Raw genomic sequence first — 24,683 nt, forward strand, 5'->3', positions numbered from 1 at the left:
CAGCCATCTAAAAAAACCTTGCTCTTCCCACAGAAGTTGTGGAGATCACACCTGAGTATCTTTCCACAAATTACACCTTGTAATTGAGTTTACTAAGTGTGCTTGTAATATTCATTCCACCCCTTTGGGCAGCAACACAGTGAAATAACCAAGAAGCAGTGATCTAACTAAACTTTCAGTCTGTTTTTTTTTAAAGTACATGATACACATTAGATCACAAATCAATGGACAAAATTTTATTTTTTGATTGCACAGCCTGGAAAACCAAAGCCCTTCCCAGAAGAACGAATTTAACTTGTTCGGTCCACAGTACAAGCACTGTGAAGTGATTGTTTTCTACAGAAATAAGACATTTATATAACGCATTTTCAATACATGCAAATAGCATCTGTAACTGACTGTGTGAAAACATTAAAGGGAAAGACAAAAAGTGCAATATTACATATTTAAAATAAATTAATGCAATCTTTTGATACTTTTACAGAGAAAAAAATACTAAAATATTAATTCAAAAAGTCTTTTCTGAAAAACGGACAAAAAAAAAATCTCAAGTTTGTAGAGAAAATGAATATATGCAAGATAGTAAGGATAACAACAATGCAATCCCTGAATGCCTCACAATCTTCATGGTTTAAAAGGCATCCCAATTTTCTCCAAAGGTGGTGGCATCTATCCAGTCGTCCATGGCTAATTTTACACGGAATGCAAAACGTTATTTAAATAGGATGGTGCATTAAACTTCAACTATTTCTGATGTAGCTCTCAAACTACAAACCTATCTTTCTTCTATTTTAATTTTAAAGTAAGTTAGCAAACACCTCCTTCTTAATCCCCAGAGACTATCTATACAGTGACACAAATGCACAAATTTATGACGGTAACATAAATGCTCCTCCGAAGTAATGTGCAACATTAAGTGAAATCGTTTCCTGGAAAGATATTATAGGTATCTATATTTTATTTGCCATCTTAAACATATCTGGGTCTTTATGACCTTATTTTTAAAATGTATTTCCTTTTTACATTTCCTGGTGCAAATGGACTGCATAAATAAGCAATGTGCTATGAGGCTTCAGACTAGCCGATAAACCCTTTCAATTTTCATGCCAGCTTCTTCTTTTGTAATTCAAATCTGGCTGAAAACTGGCAGCTCTGAAAACTGAAACAAGCACTGCCACAAATACCTTGTAATGCTATCGACCTTGTCTGCCCATGCAGTGAGAAAGGGGGATGCATATGTGTCTGCAGTCATCCAGATAACACAACTCATTTTTTTGGGGGGATAACAGAAGCCAGCCCCGGACTGTGCACCAAAAGCAGTCATTACCAGGCAAGCTGGAGAATAAGTCTCTTCAAAATACACAGCGCATTTAAAAACCATATACAGGGCTCAGCCACTGCTTTCATTACCAATTTTAATTTAGCTCCTTCAGTTTGCCAGCCAGATAAACTCTTTAGTGCTGTTTTTTAATCTATTTGCCACATTTTATGTTTAAGATTATAGTAATATGGGACAGGAGAAGGAATCACTTTTAGAGGAAATAAAGAAATAGATCCGCTTATCAGCGCCCATCAGAAAGTTCATTAATCAGCCAGGCTTTGTGCCCCCTAAATTGAAAGGTTAAATAATCCTCTCAGGAATATTTCTCGGCACCACCGCCAATTGTCCGGAGAGAAGCTGCCATTCACAGCACTCTGGATCGGTGACAGGGTATTTTACCACCGTTTGGACCCCAAACAATGATGGACAAATGGCCTGGCTCACAAAGAAACCTTTTAGTACAAGGATGGAAAAAGGACCACAAGCTTTGAAGTGGGGTGGGGGAGGTGGGCGCGCGGGGAAGAGGCAGGGAAGGAGGCGGAGGAGGAGACTCGTGCATGGGGACACGTATATTTTATTCGAATGTTTATTAGGAGGCTCGCCAAAGGTCGTACATACGCGCCCAGGCATACGTGCGCAGGGAGCGCGCGCGGGCGGGCGCTATGCACACGCACACTCACCACACTGAGCGTATGCTTACTTACACACACATTTACACATTAATCTGAACACAAACATTTGCAAAGCCTGTAAAATCAGAAGGTGAACAGAACTAAAGCATGGTTATATTTATTAGCTAATACACTGGGGAGCCCAACAAACCCCAAGGTTTAATTTTTACTGTCATTCCAGATGATTTACAGCTTCCTGTCTCTCTCTTTCTCCCTCTCTGTAACCTTTATGTCCTGTACTAATCACTTTTCACCATCAGATGTAAAGGAGGAAGTACCACATTTGAAATAACTTTCTTAGGGGAACATTCTTAATAGATATTTACTTTGAGGTGATTTCTGATCACAGCTAAAAATGAAGTAAACATAGAAAAAATATAGTGCTGCTACTGCAGGAGGACACGAGATGCCAAGAGTAGTGTATCAGTTCCTTAGAAGTGAGTTTTTGCTGAGGTACATTCTAAATAAACAATAATTGAAGCTTTTTCCTTTAAACCCCCTAGCACCTAAGCTTCAGCATCTGTAGCGTCCTTTACTGACAGACGATTTAATAGAAACATTTTCCTGATGTCTCCAGCACATTAACTATGCGTGTTAATGTTTACCAATTTCTTCGTAACTTTTTCATGTGTTCTCCATTTAAGAGCATCGTATATATTCAGTAATACCATAATTATTCTTACCTAGCTTTATAACGAGCGACATTCATTCAGAACATGCTCTTGAAGAAATGTGACAGCCTACATAAAACCACTAACACACAAAAGCTTTTCCATGTCCTTCTTGCACACCTATTTTTTAAAATGAGTCTTAATTCCGTAAAGTTTTTACTTTAATAAGACTCAAGACTTTCTGAATAGTCTACAGAGTCCCAAAAACGGATCAAAATATTTCAGGTTTCTGCTCTCTTACATCACACAAACATGTCATTGATCAAAACTGTTTTCTCTAAATCACCGTTTGAGTATCTCAGTGTTACTATTTTCCTTCTCTTTGCCTCCACACCATCACCAGAAAAGCGGAATTATTTAACCAAAGCCTCATCCGCCAACAAAATAAGTCAGACAGAAAATGGGTATCACGTGTGAATCCAGTGCAATTAATTTTAAAGCAGAAGATATTTCAGAGACATCGCACAGTCCACAGAAACCCTTCAGTGTCCTTGTATGCTCCTGCATGGGAGCTCACCACTCCTGTTTTCTAAAAGTGCTGAAGGAAGTTACAAATACACCTTACAAACAGAATTAACTGCGCAGTCAAGAAACAACATGGAATTACTTTGTTAGCTACGAGATGAGTAGTTACTACAGGCAGAGAAACGGTAAGCTTGAGGGGAGAGGGAAAAAAAAAAGAAGAAAAAAAGACAAACAGCTTCTGGACCCAACGCTGCCTCTGAGAAACTCTGAACCCAGGCAGTGGCCGTCCGCTTCTTGCAAATGTATCACCTGGTCTGCTGTAAGAATAGTACCTCTTCCTGTAAATGTTGTCCCCTCCTGCCTCTGCAGTCAAAGCCTCTGCTGTGCCCCGGCTAGCGGCGCTGGGTGCCACGAGGGCAATGGTGCTGGGTGCCATAAGGGCAGGGGCGCTGGGTGCCAGGAGGGCAGGGGCACTGGGTTGCCATAAGGGCAGGGGTGCTGGGTGCCATAAGGGCAGCAGCACTGGGTTGCTATAAGGGCAGGGGTGCTGGGTGCCATGAGGGCAGCGGCACTGGGTGCCATAAGGGCAGGGGCACTGGGTTGCCATAAGGGCAGGGGTGCTGGGTGCCATAAGGGCAGAGGCGCTGGGTGCCACGAGGGCAGCAGCGCTGGGTGCCACGAGGACAGTGGCGCTGGGTGCCATAAGGGCAGGGGCACTGGGTTGCCATAAGGGCAGGGGCACTGGGTGCCGTAAGGGCAGCGGTGCTGGGTGCCATGAGGGCAGGGGCGCTGGGTGCCATGAGGGCAGGGGCACTGGGTTGCCATAAGGGCAGGGGTGCTGGGTGCCATAAGGGCAGCGGCGCTGGGTGCCACGAGGGCAGCAGTGCTGGGTGCCACGAGGACAGTGGTGCTGGGTGCCATAAGGGCAGGGGCACTGGGTTGCCATAAGGGCAGGGGCACTGGGTGCCGTAAGGGCAGCGGTGCTGGGTGCCATGAGGGCAGGGGCGCTGGGTGCCATGAGGGCAGGGGCACTGGGTGCCATGAGGGCAGGGGCACTGGGTGCTATGAGGGCCGCAGCACCGTCTGCAGTGCTGAGGCACCGAGAAGGGACTGGCGAAAGGGGCCTCGTCGGGCCACGCACACATCAGGCTACAGAGGAAAACACCTGAGGAAGCAGCAAGTAAAAGTTTATCAGCTTCTGACGGCGATGAGCAGACCCACTGAGGGAGTGGCGTCGCAGTGGGTTTCAATGCCAGGTGCTGCCCAGACCGGTGAAGTGCGGGGGCAGCTGTGTCCGTTCCAGAGTCACACTCATGGCTGTTGGGGTATGTTTGTCAAATGTTAATTCCAGCAAAAATTAACATTCAAAACGTGGTTAAAACTGAAGGCCTGACTTCACTCCCCTGAAGCCAAAAATTCCGAGGGACAACTTCTTCCTTTGCCATGCATACAGCATGCAACCACCCACTGCTCTGAGACTTCTCCAGTACTGCAGCAAAAGAGCACCTACTTACGGCGTACGGCTCTGCGCTACTCACCACTTTATATGGGCCTTTAGTTCCTTTTAATTCTCTTTATGCTCGATTTTTCAAAACATGAAGTCAAAATCAGGATAATTCTGTCACGGGTATAGTAACTTTTCTATTCACATGACAGGACCTAACAAGATGTACTAATATTATTGACACGACAGACCCTCTCTCAGAATTAAATCAGTGAATACTTTTAGGGAATTCTAATCCGTAGATTATTAACATGACCAAGCATAACTTGAGAAAGTTACCGTCTAACCGATCTGAGCTCCTGGCTGCTCCTCACACACGGATCACTGACAAGATGAACTCGCAGCTCTGGCAGCGACACGGACAATCACGTACACTGCTGCCAGCGCAGAGCTCCGTCGACTGCCGTTGCTAAATACCTGTGACGTTTTAACATGCAAAGCACAGAATGCCACAGTTTCAGTACTACTGAGGCACACAATTTACAAGCAGCTACTGAGTGGACATCTGACAAGCAAAATGCCGTTCCCAGTTAGGATACACGTGCAAACGGTTCACGGAGATCTACGCTCTACTGACATTTTACATTTTTTTCCACTTTGCAATACAAAAATGCACAAAAATATATTTTACGTTACCTACATGAAAGTGTAGTTTTCATGTGTTTTAAAATGTCTGATAGCTCACAGATAATTTTTGGTTTCCTATGGAATTTTGAAACGGGCTAACAAAAGAGAGAAAAAACACCTTCATATCAAGTTCGGAGGAATAATTTTCAGGAATACAAGAACTTTAATATGAACATTCATACGCAAAATTAACTGCAGAAGAAGGGCACAGAAATAGTTATTTTTTTTTCTCAAATAAAAGCCTGTTTTTAAAATGCATTGGAATCTCATTCTAGTTTGAAAATTTTCTTTTGCTTATTTAGATGTTTAACACTTGAAATAGTAAAAATTATTTAAATGATCGTATAGGTTCACCTTTCAAACTAAAGGAAAGAGGTGAAAATTTTTACCAAATCTGTAAGCATTAAAGAAAATATCATCTTAATCCTTTCCCTTAAAAGAACTGCAGTTATGTGTATGGTGGAGAGACATTTCAGCAATGACTCTTACCACAAATACCTTGTTTTCTGTTTAATTCTTAATTTAATTCTTAATTTTTAACTCTAACAGTCTTGGTGTATCACAAAAATAGGTATCACAACAGTTTTGGTGCGTCCTGGGCATACACAAACGCGCACGGTAGTTTCTGTGTTGAGAACAGAGCAACTCCTGCCCATAAGTTTGCATGGGAGGGAACAGTTCTCTCTTGTCCTTCTCCCATCGTGAGCCCATCTCGCCATCAGGATTGCTGGCACAGCGCTTGGAAAATGTTACGTATGGTGCAAATACCTTCCTGGGCACACAGGGGTTAGCTAGTCACAGATTTAAACATTCAAAACATTAAAATATATTGATTTCCATTCCCTTTTAATTTCCATCCCCTGCTCCTCTTTTCCCATCTAAAGGCAGGCCCAAATGGTATATTGCTTTTGCAGAAAACACAGTGTTCCTTAAATAACAATAACGTGTGTTATTGAGGCCAGGGATTTGAAGGATGCCTCTTCTCAAACACTTCAAGGAGGTTGTTTGGAACCCCAAAATCAGAGCAATGGAAATTACTTGGTTCAGTCAGCCAAGCTTTCTATTTCCTTCCAGTCCCAGAGTGCCTCCAGAAATATATCAAAATGCAATTTCTGGTCAAGATGTAATCAGTCTTTAACTCTCAATTTAAGAGCACCTTTTATTTTATTTTCTGGGGAGGCAGATGAGGAAGAGCATGAGACAGATGAACATTCGAGAAAGGGGCACGCTCTCTACCCTGCTTACATGATTGAGGTAAGTGGCAGCTGATGACTGTGCTGCTGGAAGGTCACAGAGCCCACCCAAAACGGCCTCTCAGGTCCGTGCAGGGGTCTGCAGCTTTCTGCTCCAGCCTGGAGAGAGCCCGACGCTGACCTGGGGTAACGACTGCAACCCCGGCGTGTAAAAACAGGCACCATCCAGGATCTGTCCTCTGCGGTAAAGAGGTAACCGAGACACTATCGCCTTCTTGCCAGGAAAGAAAGTGCAAGTGCAAAGGCGTTTTACAGACAACCAGTCTGAACCTTCTGTTTCAACTTAACTGACACACAATCCCCCCCAATTATTCAGTACTCATAATTGGCCAGGGGCATCAGTTAAAACACAACATTTTCATGAAAAGGCAAATTCTAAACAGTATTTTTTGTAGATGTTACATATTTATATAAAGTTATTGAAACTACTTTTTCCCATAATATTTAAAACGCGGTTGTAAAGTAAAAATCAGGAAAGAACTCCGTCTAGTGCTCTTTCTTACTGAAAGCCATAGCGTATGCTTTGTGCTTATAAACTTACATTTATTTCAGGACCTGAGATTCTGTTTTCTGTAAAAAAAAAACCTATCAGGAATAATTCTGTCTTTTGTGAAATATGATTTCTTTGCAATAGAAACAAATTTTGGATTTGGGTTTCTGATAGCCTCAAAAATACTTGAGACTTGAAAGCAAATGATAATGTGGGACAGATTATAATTAGTAGCGGAAAATACACAGAACGTAAAAGAAAATCCAAGAGATCTTCTAGACAGTGTACATGTCGAACGCACTTATTTTCACTGGAACAACTGCACGGGGCAGGCAGACATTTCACGGCACTTGCAAAAGCCGTAGGGCTCGGGCTTGAACAATGCAAGTAGGTAATTTAAAAACAAAGTATCTGTCAATTGTTGCTCAAGATCTGCCCCACCGAAAGAGGACAGCACGTGTTTTCAGAGAATGTGAAATCTCCACGGACCCAAGCACCAAAAGGCACCTTTCCCTCAAGGGCAGGCGTGGGTGACACCGTCACACTCCAGCCATTACTGTTTCCCCACAATCCACGTAGGGCAGAGTCATCCTTACCCTAAATTCACATCCCTGGGAATGTTGGGTGGCCTTCCCTGTGAAATGCCCCACCGCTACTGAAGCACTGACACACAAGGGCCCTGCTCTGTGACTCCAAACTACGAAAAAATACAGTCTATTACATAAAAAAAGTGGTATTTTTACTACGGTTAATAAAGATAACCTTAGAACACCTGGAGAGAAACTGGTCAAGTGCTGAAATATTTAATACGAACGTGCCAGCCTCGTGGCCCGCAGCCTTTCATTGGGCAGAGACCAGAGGTGCTGACACTGCAGCCACCTTCACCGCCACTGCGGCAGCCCCATCGCTGCGCACAGGGAAGCCAGGCTTAATCTCCTCCTGAAAATACTTCTAAACCCATCCCTTCCCTCACTGCCCAAAACCTACAAAGCTCCTCTGGAAACCAAGTGCTTGCCTCTCCAGCTTAAATATTTTTTGCCAGAGTCGTACTTTAAATTTTCTGTTTCTGAAAGTCACATTTTAAAGGATACAAATTGACTTGAAGCGCCACTCATTATGTTTTCATTTCGGGAAAAAAGTGGCAGGCCATGAGGAATTTTAATAATGCACACAAAGAAATCCGAGCGCAAAATTTAAACACAAAAGATGCATTGTCCCTTCATGTCTTTTACGCACAGAGGCCAAAACAGCCAATTCCTGGTTCACCTTCTTTTATGTAAGTGGATTAAAAGTAAGATTAACAAACTGTCAAAAAGCATGTTAAATGATAGCTTCTGCTAGTTAAAAATTCTGATGGTTCTAAAACTCTGTTGGTGGCCATCTTGGCCTGGGAGCTTTAATACAAATGAGAGTGATGAAGGCAGGGGATGGGGGAAGGAGTCCTTGCTGCCGGAACCATACAGGGGGAGGAAGAGGTTATTAAAAATGAGCAATCCTACAGAAAGAAAACACCTCATCTGACCAGGATTTGTTTTTTAACATATGCACCTACACCGAGAATAAGATCAGAAAAATAAAAATTGTGCTCTGCCCATTTTTGGGATGGAATGCCATTACTCTGTAGATATTTACTGAAGAAGATACTAATACGCAGAACGTTAATTCCTATTTGATTATTGCATCCACATCTTGTTCCGGAGCTGGACTGGTGATGCTCGTTTTCATACACCACGGGTCCCCCTGAACAATGCAGCACTGCAGCACACAGAGTGAGATCCGCGTGCAGCCAGCACGTATTCCATTTTGTGTCAAATATCGAGATAGCCATTTGCACGTCTGCTGGGTGCCCCCATCAGTACCACCACGCAGAAGGGGCTTCAGTTACACTTCAGGGGAACTCACACGAAGAAGCGCAGCTTCATGCCTGAAGCAAAACATAGGCCACTATGTGTTTAAAATAAATTTCCTCTTTATTCTCCAGTGATGTCATCTGTTGGGTGGAAGCATGACTGCTCTCAGCGGCACAGTATCTGCCCTCAGCTTCATGGGGTCACTCTGGCAGCAAGGCCACAGGATGACTGATGGGACAGGAGTGGGTCTGGACCCGAGGTCTCATCCGCTGGTACGGCTACGGAACGCGAACAGCTGCCTTCCACGGTGCGGTGCTCCCGCCAAAGGCCAGCTCCAACCCCGCCACCCACCCGAAGACCTGAGCTGTTAACATTTCCTGCAGCTCCCATATTTAGGGAGAAGGGCTGTCCCCCACAGAACGCACCGTCGCGGACCCCAACCAAACCCTTCAGCCCGGGGCACAGCAAGATTGTCCTTCTTCTCCAGCACGCGGACCTACGTAGACTGAGGGCGGCCACTGGATGCGTGGTTAGGCAACTGCGCGACAGGTCAAACTCACAGGGATGCTATTGTATTTTTTAAGAATAAACTGCAGTACTGAACCAAACGAAGGAAAATCGTAGGGTGCCTTCATCTCCCAAGTTTTTCCACTGACCTTTTTTTGTCATCAGAGGGCTATAAACTGGCCTCCTTTTGAGTACAAAATACTAAATAAATGTCTCTACAGCTGAAATCCAAAACAAGAGAAAGGAAATGAAAGAGAGACAAGCATTCTAAGGATGAAAAAGCACTGCTATGAGCACCCCCAATATCCTTAAGATGAAAAGGGGATGTGATGGTATGTCCTTCAGAGCACAGACCATATTTCTTTGGGTTTGTGGAGCATCTGGCATTTAGAAAGACAAAGTTGTAAGCTAAGCTTCCTAATAATCTAGAACAAAGAGCTCTGCAAGACCTTCAAATGTCTTGTCTGTGAAAAAAATCACATGTATTATTATTTACGCTGCAGTAAACTATGATCAAAACTGTTTATCCTGGATCTGCCAATGAAGTCCTCGTGTTATTATTTGAATTGATAACAGTACTCCCTTTGATAAATGTAAGCGCGTATCAAAACTGTCCTATTTATTGCAAACAGATACCTATATGCAGAAAAACTTAAAATATGTTTTGACAAACATAATTTCCCTTTTCTGATACAGGAGAAATACACAGAGAGCAGGCACAATGAAAATGATTTGTAAAAGTTTTAAATCACCATCTTAAAGAGGTTATTAAATATTATTTTAAACCACAGTGGGAATTGGATTGTTCTGCTGAGTTTGATTGTTTTTTTTTTTTCAGAATAATTTTAGTTAACAGAGTTGAAAGAACAAGTTTAAAGAAACTAACTTCACCCAGTTATAAAGCATTGATTATCATAGAGCCTTTAAATTTAAGCTTCATTGAATACAATATGATAATCTTTTTTCTATCAAAAAGCAAATTAAAATATTCCACTTATAATCCTTTTTGCCATTTCAACTGTTCATAAGATTTCTTGCACTGGCAGTCTATTTTGGTTGGAATAAGACATTTCTGCCCATATAACAAATTATTTGTAACATGCCAAAATTTGTCACCACAGCTAATGTAAACAAAAACCTACCACCATCCATAACAGCAGAATGGATTTATTATTTAGTCATTGTTCTAGTCAACCCACGTTTCTGTGCAGGGGCTACAAGAAGTCAATAGATGGCAGTCCATCTCTTAGGAAAGAGCCAGATAATGAATAAAATCACCAAAAGCTTCACAAAAGAGAAAGGTGGAAGGCTGTGTGGTTTTCCACAAGCATTCACAGTAATTAACTAAGAATACTCTACAGAATGCAAAACATTTAGACAAACTTTGTAATGGCTGTCTGTAAGCAATGTGGTAAAAACGGACTTTTATTACAAACCTGAATGCCCTGTTTTATTTGCACTTTTATGTACCTGCATGTGTGACACTCGTGATCAATTTACCAAAATCAATTTAAATCTAGTGGTTGTATCCACGGCTAAAGAACAGGAAAAACCCACTGCAGCCTCAGTCTGTTTGTTCATAATCAGGCAGCCTCTGCAGCACAGCAACAACCATAACAGTACTTTTTTTTAAACTTGTTATCTTTTTTAAACAGTTATCCTATTTATACAGCAATATTTATTCCAAACTAGGAGAATTATAAACTAAATTCTACAGTGAAACATTGCTATGCTGATAGGAGAGTAAAAGATCTCAACTTTTTAGTTCCAATCCTATAAATAGATACACGACATATATTATTCTAACAGAAGTTTTGATTCTTGCGAGAACACTATTTACTTCTGTTCTGCTTTGGGTGCAAAAGAGAATATTTAAATGGAATAACAAGAGCTGGGACTCAGACATTTCTGCAACTCAGACAAGGCAGTTTCTTGAGGTATAACTTATTTTAAATATCAAGCACGTCTTTTAGCTCACAAATCTTTAAATTCCAGGCTTAATCTGACAACTAATGTAGCTTTGAGTCAAAGTGAGTGTTCCCATGCAAAAAATGGAGAAGTGTAAAGCATTTCCCACGTATCGGAAATGTGGATTATTTGCACATAATTCGCAGTTCACTCCAAAATAAAAAAAATATTTATCAGTAGCTAGAGTCTGACTCAAAGTCAATTTATCTTTGTGTGCCCATATTTGACCACATTTCAAAATGTCCCTAAAATGCACTAGGAATTTCCCAATAGGTACTTTCAATAATACACTCGTAACTACCACATTTTCTAACAGGAGCTTGTTTTGACAAATGTTGTTACTTTATACTAAATAAGGTGCAAACTCAGAACAGTTTCTGCAAAATTCACAGATAAAATTTTCTACCTCAGATACCTCAAATTCTGCCCTAGTAACCACTTGGTCAAGTTTAAGCTCCCCCCTACTTTTTTACAAAAATAAATATTTTCTCAGTGCTGATTGCAACTCCCTTTTTGAGGAATTTTCAATGGCAAGCAAGACAAAAATTAAACTAAATCTTATACCTCAGGAAAAAAACAGAACCCAATGTATTGCTGCATCTAATACACCTATCTGATTATTAGATTCCAAATAGGATAAACATTTCAGAAATGGTTTTTACATGCACCCTTAGGGATTATAATGAAAGACAGTATTTGCCTTTTTCTTTCATACAATTTTAGAAAAGCAAACAAAAATACTCAGTGAATGCACCTTTTGCTCATAAAGTGTTTTTTTTGTCTGTGTGTTTTTTTTTTTCCAAGTCTATATTAATTTTGTTTAAAATAAAAGTAAATGCTCAGAAAGGGTGGAGGATTTCCAAAGCAGATCTTTGTTTTAAAATCATTATGCAGAAAACACAAGAAAGAGGTTTTAAGCACAGGTTTCTCCTAATCATTGAATTTAGAAGCAAAAACAGAAAAAAAGAGCATTCCACTCCCATGAAGAGGTGGAGGCAACGAATTATAAACCACATTCTATTTACTGCTCAAAAGAAAAAGCCCACACCAAAGGTCCATAAGGAAAAGCAGTGGACAAACTTTTTTACTTTGTTTTGAATGGACAGTAGTGATTAATTATCTGTAACAGCTAAATACATACAAAGTTGACCTGGATACTACTGACAGCAAAGATTCAGATGAACAGAAAAAATCCTAATCTTTAAAGGTGTTTGTATGTATAATAATTTTATAAATAAATATATTCAAGATTTGTGATACCAAACCATTGTGTATTGCCTTAACCAGTTAAATATTGTTCCAGGCTTCGGTATTAGCCAAATTTATATGCATTTTGTTTTATTTTTATCTCTATTTTACATACGAGGAAAAACCTTAAGTAATACACTGATACAGTTCATAAAGTTTTATTTTCTTGTTTCAACGATTAAAGATCAACCAATGCAGGCCAAATAAGAAGTTATAGCTATATCCTTACCAAATATAAATTATCTGCAAAAGTTTATAAAGTGTATTTCTCAAATTAACATCGCCGCTCTAGCTGAGATTTATTTTAGTCATTTAAAAAGAAACCTTTGTCACACAGAGTGATTAATTACCAGCATCTGGGATATCTGAGATGGGATTATTGCTTCTGCTATGCATCTCAACTTAAAATTTAACCCTCTTTATATGTGTAAATGTAGTCACTGAGAGAAGAGAGTGCTGCAAGGCGCTCGTTTAATGATTACAGTATTAAAACAAAATTGTAAGTTCTAAAGATGTTTAAAAAATAGTGACAGTGTTTCATGGGTTTCTTCAGTTCAAAAACTCTTCAGATGTTTATTATCTTCTCGCAGAAGATCCTTGTCTATATTTTATGGTCAGCAGTTCACAGAAGAGTAAATAGGTTGGGTGTAGAAGAAAATAAAAAAGGTGTTTCTACTTACTGTTAGGTGATACTGCCTCCATATTTCTGGGCAAGCCTGGAAAATAAAAATATTGATCAGCTAGGAGCATGAAACAAGGTGCTTTACAGCCTGTTGGTTTTGGCATAACACAGTATCCACCGGTGTCGGTCACAGGAAAATAAGAAGCTTAACTGAAAGGGTCTGCATTTCAGCTTCAAAAACCTGGCTAGACAGTTTAATTGAATTTTACACTGGTTTAACACACTCCCTGCCATTGTCAGAAAGCCAGTAACAGTTTTCTCTCTCCCCTTCTTCTCTGAAGGTTAGAAGTTTGGGAGAGCAACGTGATCTTAACTGTAATAAGTATTAATACTGCCAAACAAACAGAAATGAACTTAAATTCTACATTTTTTTACATTTTATATTTACATAAAGTTTTGGAAATTAAATCACAAGGTACCTCCCGCTTATGTAGAAATAGAAATATTTTAGTATTTTTGTACATATCTCTATCCTAATCAAAATATAATTGTTACATGTAATAAGCCTCAGTAGCCTAATGTCAGATGAGTTGTAAACAAGAAGCATAACAGATTGCTTTAATGTTTCTATTTTTACAATGGCTTGCTTGATTTTTTTTTTTAAAACTTGTCAGACTTGCACACAAACTTGTAAGTGCAGCCCATTGTAAAAAATTTTACAGAGCAGATTTTCGAATCACAGCAATAACACAATAGGCTTGAGGAATACCTAAGAGAACAGGAAAAAGGAATATGTGAATCTTCTTCTTTAACCAAAATCAGAATGTGTTACAGACCAACAAGACAGCGGTTACTTTCTCAGGGGTTCTTAGTATTTTTACAAAATCTACAGTATTTCTGTCTTTTGCTATGACCCCCAAGCCATAAACAGAGAAATAGTGGCACTTTGTCTGTTGGCCATTTTAGCATTTGAGAGAGTGTGCACACAGTTACTTCAATGGAGGTCTTTCACTTTTGTTTAAAACATTTACCTTTTTATTAAAATAGCTCCTTAATCACTTGAATAATTAGCAATTTGATTTGCCACTATCAATTTTCAGAATTTTTAGAAGAAATAACAGTTCTTCTGTGGCTTCCATATAATACGCTGTAGCTCTAATTTCAAACATTGAAGCCTCATGACTACTTGCAAATGAGTACTATTAACATTTCTTTAGATTTTGAATAAATTTTTCGCTCATGCCTAAATTCTTGTCTTCTTTTATTCTGACGAAGCATGTTAATTAAAAAAAAACTCCACCCAACAACCAATATTAGCAACTGAGTCTCTCAAAAAATATTACAAGTTTTTGACAGTCACCCTATGGCACATACAGTACGTTTTTCCTGGATGTGATGGAAATTGTATTATTTATTATTCACTCCGTCAGTAACACAATTTTCTGAAGAAAAATCTACAATCTGTTCTGTGTAATGGTTTGACATTTCTCCTCTTACTCAAACACGGCAAGTAAATATTTGAGTTTTATATTAGTATTTCTATAAAGAAAAAGTGTGAAGTACGTCACATTTCTAACAGAGGAACACACTACAACATTTGACAGTTTGAACACACTCGAGCTGTCTTCGAGTGCAAACAAAAGGATTTTCCTCCTTTGCTAACTTACACAGGATGCAGAGGCGCGATACAGAAACACTCTCTAGTGTATAAAAATACTGTATCAGAGACCGTGCCTTCTCTCTCGAACCTGTAAAAGGCTTCAACTGCGCATGAGACTTTTGCTGGTTTAGCACAGGGGTAGCAGGCGCAGTTATTTATACATTAGTTCTGGATAGTTTTCGATTACCACAGTGTCCCCAGACTAATATGGTTGAAAAATTGCAATCAATGAGTTGTCACATACTGGCAAAATGCCACTCTGTGATATGACCTTTACTCACATAGCAGCTATTTAATAATGATAAAAAAAAAATATTTTTTGAATAATAGTTTGGTTGGTTTTTTTTTCGGCTTGGGACACAAAGACATCACTTAGGGCGAAAATCTGTAACTCAAGAGTAGGAAACTACAGTTGGTGCAGCTCTTACCAAAACACTGGAAGAGGCACAGTCCCAACCCCTCAGCAGTGCTATCAAGAGGTAGGTTTTATCATCACCGTCTCTAAGGACATTTTAAGGTGGTGGGAAAATTTAAGAGAGGTAGGGAGAAGGTGGTGAGGAAAAATTGACCAAGCATATTTCTTCATTCAGATGGTGATTCAGTGTAATACTTTTCATCGTCACAATGATCACTTACGAACTTCAGAAGTTGAATACAATAGTCCAAAATGGATGCCTGGCTAAACAACAGCTTTTTAGAAATGATGCTTTTAACTAGGAGTCCTATTACCTTGCATCGGCTCAGAGGTATTGTCTGTATCTTCTATCATGGAATGACAAAAAAAATAATTAACAATTACTGCTGAATACTGGCTTCTCAAATGAAGCAAAGAGGTCTGCTATGGAAGAGAGCATAACCAAATACAACAACCATCGAATCCGTGATTTTTCTTATTTATTTAAAAGTACTTAACCATGAAGGGCCTCATTTAAAGAAAAGCCCTCGTGGTATACAAGCACGATGGCAGTGTGATGAACTACATTAAAATAAAATCGCATTTATTTCCTGCCCCAGTGGTCTGACCTTACCAGCATTTAGACGTACCAGCACAAAAGGTGCCTACTCTTAAAAGCGGTGCCACTGCAGCCCGGCTGCGGAACGCGCAGGCGAGGTGCGCTTCCCCACGCCTCTTGCTACGTCTGCGTGCCTTTCGCCGCACAAGTGCCGGGCAATTAATTTTTTGCCACGGCCCACGTTATTTGGTTAATTCGGAAGGGTGATTATTCATATCCGAGCCTGATCCGGCGGAGGTTGCCACACCAGATGAATTGAGGCTGGATGCTGCGCGTTTTGACCCGTATTGAATTTTATCAGGTGCTAATTATTGTTTTACCAGAACAACGGCTTAATGCATCTGTTGTTTAATTCCCACTTCCCTATTCTCAAACGTGAACATCAAAGAAAATAAAACACTCAATCTCAAACAGCCCCTGACAGCAGACCAGGACTCGAGTGCTCAATAGACAAGGCCCTTGCCACCAGTTCTCATATTTCCACAACAATGAGCAAACACAAAAACAGCACTAAGCGGCCTTTCCTCCTTTCCGCTCCCCTTGGCCGGTCGTCTGCCTTGCTCCGAGAGGGCCCTCGACGGCAGCCCTGCTGGGAGCGCGGCGCGGGGAGAGGATTAGCCCCGCTAACATGCGAGCGCTCGCGGAAGGGAAGGAAAAACCCCGCTACTGTATTCGGCGTATGAATAACCAAAACGCACGCGCTGACAGGAGACCGGGACGGGCCCGCGGCTCCCCGGGAGAAAATGTAGCTGTGATGAGTGACAGGGCTTTCAGGAAATATGTTCACAATCACAGACAGTGAAGGCCATGACCTAGATCGTTTAAGAGCTTGTCTTGTCAAATTATCAAAAGCTTCTTCCTCTCTGAATAAAGAGTGACATAAGTGAGTGTCAGAAAGCTGCAGGCTGACAAGCCAAGCATACAATAACAGCATGCACGTCACATACTTGCCGAACACCGCCACGGCTAGCGGCAAATCTTAATGAGAGCGCGGCTGGCCCAGGAGACTTGGGTCCCTGCTGGCACAGCTACTCATCTCGCAAAAATCCTTCAGCTCCGAGTCAGTTATGGTCTGACACGACGACTACAATTACTAAACACAACTTTTTAACAGAATCCTCTGGTGCTTTGTCAAAGCGGCGGCTGCTAGGAGCTGCCCCGCCGCAAGCCACCACAATAAAACAAAAGATTTGCCAAAACACACACTTTCATCACCTCCGCATGGGAACTGCTGCGAAAAGCACACAATGCTTCCCTTCAAAACCGCTCCCACACGAGCAGATGTCCAGACCTCTCCCCGCGCTGCTGGCGCAGACGGTCGCCGCTGCCGGCACGGAGTGGGCCGAGCCGGTGAAGCGCCGGTGCTGACCGGGCTGCCGGTAACACTCGCTTACGCTTATCGTTAGGTGGACACCGATTCGCCGCGGGCGTGAGAAATGGGCTATGCCGCGGGGAAGGAGAAGAGGAGGGCCAGCCCCGGGGAGGGCCGAGGGCCTGCAGCACCGCCGGCAGGAAGGGCCCCTGTTGGCTGCGAGGCCGAAGGCACAGCCCCGCCGACCTGCCCTGGCACCTCCGGCCGCATCCCGGCCCGCGGAGGTGGCTGTGTCCCTGTGGCAAGCACCGGCACGGGTTTGGACGCGACAAGGGCAGAAGGAACACTCCAGCAGAGAAGAGGTCAATGGCGGTTTACACGGCCAGAAAAGACGTCAGCACACATGGGGAAGTGCTGGCTGCAGCACTCAGCGGGTTCCCGGGAAGAGGCACTGCTCATGGGTGTCTGGGGTGCGCAGACACGCACGTGTCCTTACGTGAATGGGGCCGGCGGGCGCCGCACGGCTGCAGAGTGCCGGGGAGCTGGGCACTGCCGGCCGCCAGCTCCGGATGAGCTCAGGCGGGCCACCGAGCACCTGCACGCTGCTTTTTCCTCGGTGTACACGGAGGCACTGCCCTGCCTGCCTCCCCCCTGCCACACCGCCACACCACCCTGTTCATGCAGTTCTTTTCCTGCCCTTGCAGCTGGCAGGTGAGACTGCAGACCACGAGTCTCATGATGTCCACCCAACTGCCGCCGAACCTGCACAACGCAGGTCGTGCACAGCATGGGGTTTTCAGTGTATCCATATATACGCATATGTATATGTATACATACGTACACACACACGCATGTATAGACAGATACACATATACGTGTGCACACAATGTCTGATGTGCTCTTTCCCAGGGGAGTGGCACATGGTCAAACTGCTGCATTTGAAACTTTTGAACTGCTCTGCTACTTGCTCCTCTGATGATCTTCCTGAGGAAAGCAGACGAGGTTGAGCTGCTTCCAACACGACTCCATCTAAGACGACTCTACGTTTTCAAGGCTATTCAGGGAAAGAAACTGATCTAACAGAGAGTTAGCATATTACCCTGAAAATACTGTGAAGAACTCTGAACATTTTCAAATTAAATTAGATGGGAGCACTTTAAGCTGCCTCACGTTCACTTCTGGACAAAAAGCATGACTGTGGAGAGTCACCCTGAAACAGACTGTGCACAGGGGCTTGTTCTGCATCCTTTTCGTCACAGTAAAAGGGAGTGATCTTTCTGGGAAAGATGAATTAAAACTTTTTGTGAGCATCCAAAGTATAAGATAACATGTCAAAAAAAATTAGGGAATATTCCCAACACTGCATTAAGATCTGCTCTATGAAGGCTGCAGTAGCATTTTCAGAGTATTTTGGAGAACTCTGGGCAACATTGGACTCATTTAGCCCCAGGCTCAGAGTAAAACCTGTGGCTTGCCTCCAGCTCCTATGGACAGCAGAAACATCCCAACATGCAGACTGATACAGAACAGTCACAGCAACGGCTTGGTGAAACACTTCGATGTTTTTGATAAAATGCTCTGTGGAGGACTCATAACTCTTTACAGAAAGTAATTAGCAGAGGCACAGATGTATGGATCTGTTACTATGATCAGTTTGCATAGCTGGAAAACAATAATGACTGCTCTGCATCAGATCGCCTGCCCATGGTCTCTAACTGTGGCTGTAAGCTGATGCCTCATGGAGCTTAAAAATAGGGCAAGCATGCACCCTTTCACTAACACTCTTCCACACCCAACTGTTTAAGCCCAATGACGGATCAACTTGGATGAAGTTTCTGTGTTCAATAACCCTCCACAAATTTCTCTTCCATGAACTGCTCCCATCTCCTTTGGAACCAGGGAAGACTTTCTGCATCTACTGCATCCCTCAGTAAGGAGACTGCACAAAGAGTCACCCTCTTCTGTCTCTGCTGAATCTAGCTCCTACTGCTTTTGTCAGATGTCCTTCAATTCTTGTACTGGAAGAAGCGATGAACAATCGGTCCCTAACCACTGTTTCCCATCACGGAGGATTTTGACACTCTTTACAGATCCTTCCCTCTGTCATCTCTCTTCTAGGCTGAAGGGTTGTAGCTGTGTTGAAGGATGCAGAAAAGAGGGACCAAAGTTGCACTGAGGTGTCCATTGCTTCCCTGGTGATTCCTCACGTTTCAGCAGCTTTTTTTCACAGCTTGCGAACACTGAATGGATTTTTTGGGGGATCATATATAGCTCTAAAATTTGAGTCCTGAATAGTAATGCTCAGAGCCCATCATGCCATAAGAAAAGACAGGATTATCTCTCCCCAGGCATGTTACTTTACACTTATTGCCACTCGAGTTCATCCGCCATTTTATTGTGCTCTCCCTCCATTTCTTACAGTCCTTGGGCAGTTTTTCACAGTTAGCTCACAGCACTGACACTCTAAATAATTCAGCCTTCTCAGCAAATCTTGTCACCCTATTGTTCAGCCTTTTCCATGCCACACTAGCACATCCTACCTTTATCCTCTTATTCCATGCCTGTTTAGTTTCCTTAAAAGCTTTTGGTCAGGAACTTTGTCAAAGGCCTTTTGGAAATTGTAGACTATGTCAACTGGATCATGTTTACACACATGCTTGTTGACCTTCTCCTTTGAAGAACTCCAGAGATTTCTGAGAATCGTGATTTCCTTTACAAAAGCAATCTCGAATCCTCCCATATATATCACATTTATACATCCATTCCGATACGCCGCTGCTATTGCAGTTTCTAGTAACTGGTGTGGTGTAACGCATCAGGCTGGCAGGCCTGGTTGCCCAGCTCTCCCTGGGACCTATTTTAAAAACTGTCATTGCATTTGCCACTCAGTTACCAATCAGGCACAAAGCAAAAGGTTGCTCACTGCCATCACTAATCTGGCTATTTTCACTGTCCTAATGTTCTCTTCAATTTCAGAGAGATTCTCTGATGATTACCTCCACAAAGTAAGATTTTGGTGTGGGAATGTCCCTGGTTTCTTCCACTATGAACACTGAATGTGAAAAAAATATTTTTAGGTTGTTAGCAACAGCCTTATCTTGGCTGAGCATTTCTGTTGTGTCTTGATCATCTGTTGGCCTTACAGGCTTCTTGCTCTGATGTGAAGAAAGATTGTCTGCTGGTTTTGATTCCTTTGCAAAGCACCCCTTAAACCTTTTTTTAGCCTCAATTCTGCACTTTCACATTTAATCTGCCAGAGTTTATGATCTTTTCTGTTTTCTTCATTTGCACACAGACATCAGGTTTTCAAAGGACATCTTCTTGCTTTTCGCATCCCCTCTGACCCTGCTGTGTAGTCTCACAAACTTCCTTTGGCAGTCCGCGGTCCTGCCATACCATCTTTCTTTGCAAGGACGGGGCAGATGAGACCCTGCTCTTACAGTTTGGCATTCACTGCACAGGTAGCCTCATGCCTGTCATGCAGAGGCGCAAGAGAACTGCCTGGAAGTTTCAAAGACAAACCTTCCTGATTTAAGGTGGACCTGAAAGAGCAGAGAAAATGCATGCTGTGATGTTCCTGATAATCTACACAACTTACGTAGGCTTTAAATTTTGGGATGATAGAGGACTCGTAATTCTTTACAGAAAAGAAAACTACTTTGTGAGAACCGGCTTCATAAACTGTGTAAAATCTAAAAGGTGACAAGAGATGCAAAGAAAAGACACGTAAGATTACAGTTCTATCTAACTGCTTACCAGAAACGGGGTGCAGAAATACGCTGCTCACCTTAGCAGAGGTTAATTGCTATGTATAGGACTGAATTTCTGGGACATGTAAAGCCATAATAATATCACACAAGGTTAAAAAAAGATAATAAATATATTTGATTGCACTTTAATTTTAATCCGTGATTTATTTTAGTAGATCATATCAAACTCAAAGGCCTTCAAACTACTATCTTCCTCTTCAGTCCTTACAGCATAACCGCAGTTGCTACTGAAAGGCCACAGAGAAGTTAAAGAAAGGACACAGCAAGTCTTCTACCTGTGTTTATGAAATATGAGGACAAATCTTCCTGTTACAGTCATACCTGAGCCTCCTACTCATGTGAATTAGTGTCCTACTGCAAACTCATTACCTTCATCTAGTCTATATTTTAAAAATTCAATTCAGCACTATCTGCCTCATATCTTCTATATGAGAAGTACATACATTTAAAGACTATCTGGAAAGGGCTTTTTACACACACCACACACACACAAGCCCCTAAATAAAAGATATTTCCAAGTGTAATTTTCCAGTACCACTTCGTCTCATAAAGCGATAATGTCTTTCTTTGCAATATACTTCTGCCTGGTTGTAATCCCACAGATCTTTAAAGTTAAATATAGTTATTAACCTTGAAAATTTTGCTTGTTTATCAGTCTACCAAACTTCTGATGCTACAGCATTCAACACTTTCTTAATTATATTAAAGAATGCTTTTGTATAAGGTTCTCCTTCAGAGGTGGAACATTCCTGCCAAAATAGTTCATCCGGTATTGAAATCTGAGACAAAATTATTCATCCAGGAAGCAAAAATTTAAAAAACAGTAGTGTCTAGCTTCGAGGTACACCATACTTCAAAAATCAAATAAAAGTTGCTGGTTTGTGAATTCTCTGAGCTGTTACAAAAAAAACCTGCTGTTAATATATATAAATATGTATTTTGAAATATTGATACAAGCTTTTACTTAGGCTACATAATGTTTGTAATAATTTTAAATGCTCCTGTTCAAAATCTTTAGATTTCTTTCAGAGCGTGCAGTGATGGTACATGACAAGACATTCCTCACATTCAGGATTCCTGGCAGTTAGCATAGAACTGACTGAACCTACTGTGCAGTATCATAAAATCACAGAATGGTTTGAGTTGGAAGGGACCTTAAAGATCACCTAGTTCCAACCTCCTGCCGTGGGCAGGGACACCCTCCACTACACCAGGTTGCTCGAAGCCTCATCCAACCTGGCCTTGAACACTTCCAGGGATGGGGCAGCCACAACTTCTTTGGGCAACCAGTTCCAGTGCCTCACCGCCCTCATTGTAAAACATCTCTTCTTTATATCTAATATAAATCTACCCTCTTCTAGTTTAAAACTGTTGCCCCTTCCCTGTTGCTACCGGCCCTGGTAAAAAGCGTCTCTCCGTCTTTCTGATACCTGTTCACTTTCACTAGCAGTAATAACAGCTTTGGGCAGACAGTCAAGAGCCAAACAGTTTCCACTAGTTTGAAAATGCATTCAGAAGAATTGAAGAAATATTTTAAAGGAAGGGGTTCAGGCACTAAAGAGTGTGTTTTCATAATGGTACTGTTTCAATGACAAAAGTTTTGAAAAAAAGTCTCAGCCACATGAAGTCGCATGGTCTTACTGCCCACCCAGTCTTCAGTGTAGACAATACACTCTATCTGGGCGACCTTTAATGTATCTCAACACCCTTACAGTACTTGAACATTTTTAACGTTCCGTTACCTGGTTTTATGCCAAAGTTATTCACTCATTTATCCAAGACAACTCTGAATGCTCAAATCTAAGAGCAGAACACACGTGTTTTATGGGGCCTGCATCTCCCTGCAAAACAAGCAGAAATCTTTCTCCTGTTGTGCTGCTCAACCTGGAACAAGCAGCCAAGCGTCTGGTGTGAAACAAACTGAACACTGAATCTTTTAGAAGATGAAAGGAGCGCTTCCAGATTCCCAGCTGACAGAACCACTTGCATTGTGACTACAGGTGCAAGGCTGCCAACGCCTCCGAAACACCGTTTTGTCGGATGCAGTACGGGGATTATTTGCACTGAGTACTTTTTTCTCTCCAGTACTTGTGACATAGAGGCAGCGTAATGTAGTATGAACAAGGAACTGGAGCGACTGGCAACAGGGGCAGAGTGTCCCCCGTGTGGGCTGGCGTCAGTGGAAAAAGTTGTTTTTTGAATGACAGTAATGAAGACGGGAAACATGAGTGTGGTTCTCATGGAATTAAGACAAAACTTCAGCAGGTTCTAGACATCAAATGTTTCTATCAGTACTTCTCTCTTAATAGCAGAGTACGCAACTTTGCAACTGTTCCACTACTTTACAAATTCTCTTAGAGTATATATGTGATGGGCCTGCCCACAGAGATACAGAAGTCACAAGACAATTAATTTTATCATTATCTCTCTTCTTGCATGCTTATAAACAATGGAGGACACTACTGAAAAGCAGGCAGAAACAGCTAAGGCACGTGAATATGGTTGTAGACCTGCTTCCTTATAAGCTAACATCAGATAAAATTTTTATTCACTAATACTTGCATAAGAATTCAAAGTGTACCATTTGCATCTTGCTCATAGAGTACTTTTGCAACGTAAAATACAGCACAGTTATAAATGCCTCCTAAACTCATTTAGACATTAGTTTAAACTTCTAATAGTATTTTAATTGATGAATACGTGACCCATGGATCTGGAACTCTTGAAGCATCAGAGCTATTCTTTACCGCTCGCTGGCACGTTTGCAGCATATCATGTCTCCTCATTTCAACCTCCTGACACCTTCCATTCAACAGAAATGAGGACATTTTTCACCACTCTAAATAAACTGAACAAAACTAAACTAAATACTGAGTGTTTACACCGCTCCAGTTTGTTTTCCTTGAACCATACTTCACAAAAACTGTGATGCTGTTAGGTAACAACTAACTACAATATTTTCATATGGTTATGCAAATATGCACTATATAAAATTCAATAAAATATGAAAACACTGTGGCTGTTGTAAATTCAGTCTTTGACAGACACAAACCAAATAACGACTGAGCTCTGTGCTATGGGTTATACTCACATCAGCGTAATGCCCCTTCATATCGCAGCGATTGCAGTGTTTATTCCAATAGGCTCTCTCCAGGCATTCCCTGAAACAGTGGCCAGGCAAACAGCAGTTCAGACAAAAACGTGCTGGGCAACTGTTTTGCAGATGACCCCTTCCTGCACACAGGCAACAGGGGGGGACTTTCTACAGAGAAATAAAAAGAGAATTGTGTTAAGTGAGAATGTTTCAAAAGATAAAAGAAAAGAAAAAACAAATCAAAAGAGGAAATGAAGAAGAAACCAAATAAATGGTCTACTGGTTACTAGCAACTGCAGAGATGCTACGTTTCATCACGGAATCAAAGTGAAGGAAGGCCATGAATAGAGTAAAACTTGAAGTTGTAACTCCACAGACCCCCTGTACTTTGTTGATTTGGACCTTGCATCAGAAGCACTTGTTGAATGACCAGTGCTGATCTTACATGCTCAGTGAATACAGAAAAAATATTAATTAAACTGGAAAGTATATTCCACTCAGAGCAGGAGTGCTGGGCACCCTGTATGAACACTAGTTTTTTTATTACATTTCTTAAAAGCTGAAAAACAGAACTGTATCACAGGAACGTGATGTACAGTACGTAACACAACATACTGCACTGGTTTGTAAGTATGGT

At 41.7% G+C, this 24,683-nt stretch overlaps 1 protein-coding gene across 1 annotated transcript in view; it reads right to left on the reverse strand.

Moving 5' to 3' along the window:
* Nucleotides 1-24,683, reverse strand: part of ZCCHC7 (zinc finger CCHC-type containing 7) — a 119,581-nt gene that overhangs the window by 11,423 nt on the left and 83,475 nt on the right. Inside the window, exons 5-6 of the mRNA XM_086628971.1 lie at nt 24,044-24,214; nt 13,256-13,291 (exon numbers count right to left, since the gene is read on the reverse strand). Coding sequence (XP_086485097.1) covers nt 13,256-13,291; nt 24,044-24,214 — 207 coding nt within the window. The remainder of the gene's footprint in view (nt 1-13,255; nt 13,292-24,043; nt 24,215-24,683) is intronic.

Source organism: Tauraco erythrolophus, chromosome Z (assembly GCF_009769465.1).
Source record: "Tauraco erythrolophus isolate bTauEry1 chromosome Z, bTauEry1.pri, whole genome shotgun sequence".
Lineage (NCBI taxonomy): Eukaryota > Metazoa > Chordata > Aves > Musophagiformes > Musophagidae > Tauraco > Tauraco erythrolophus.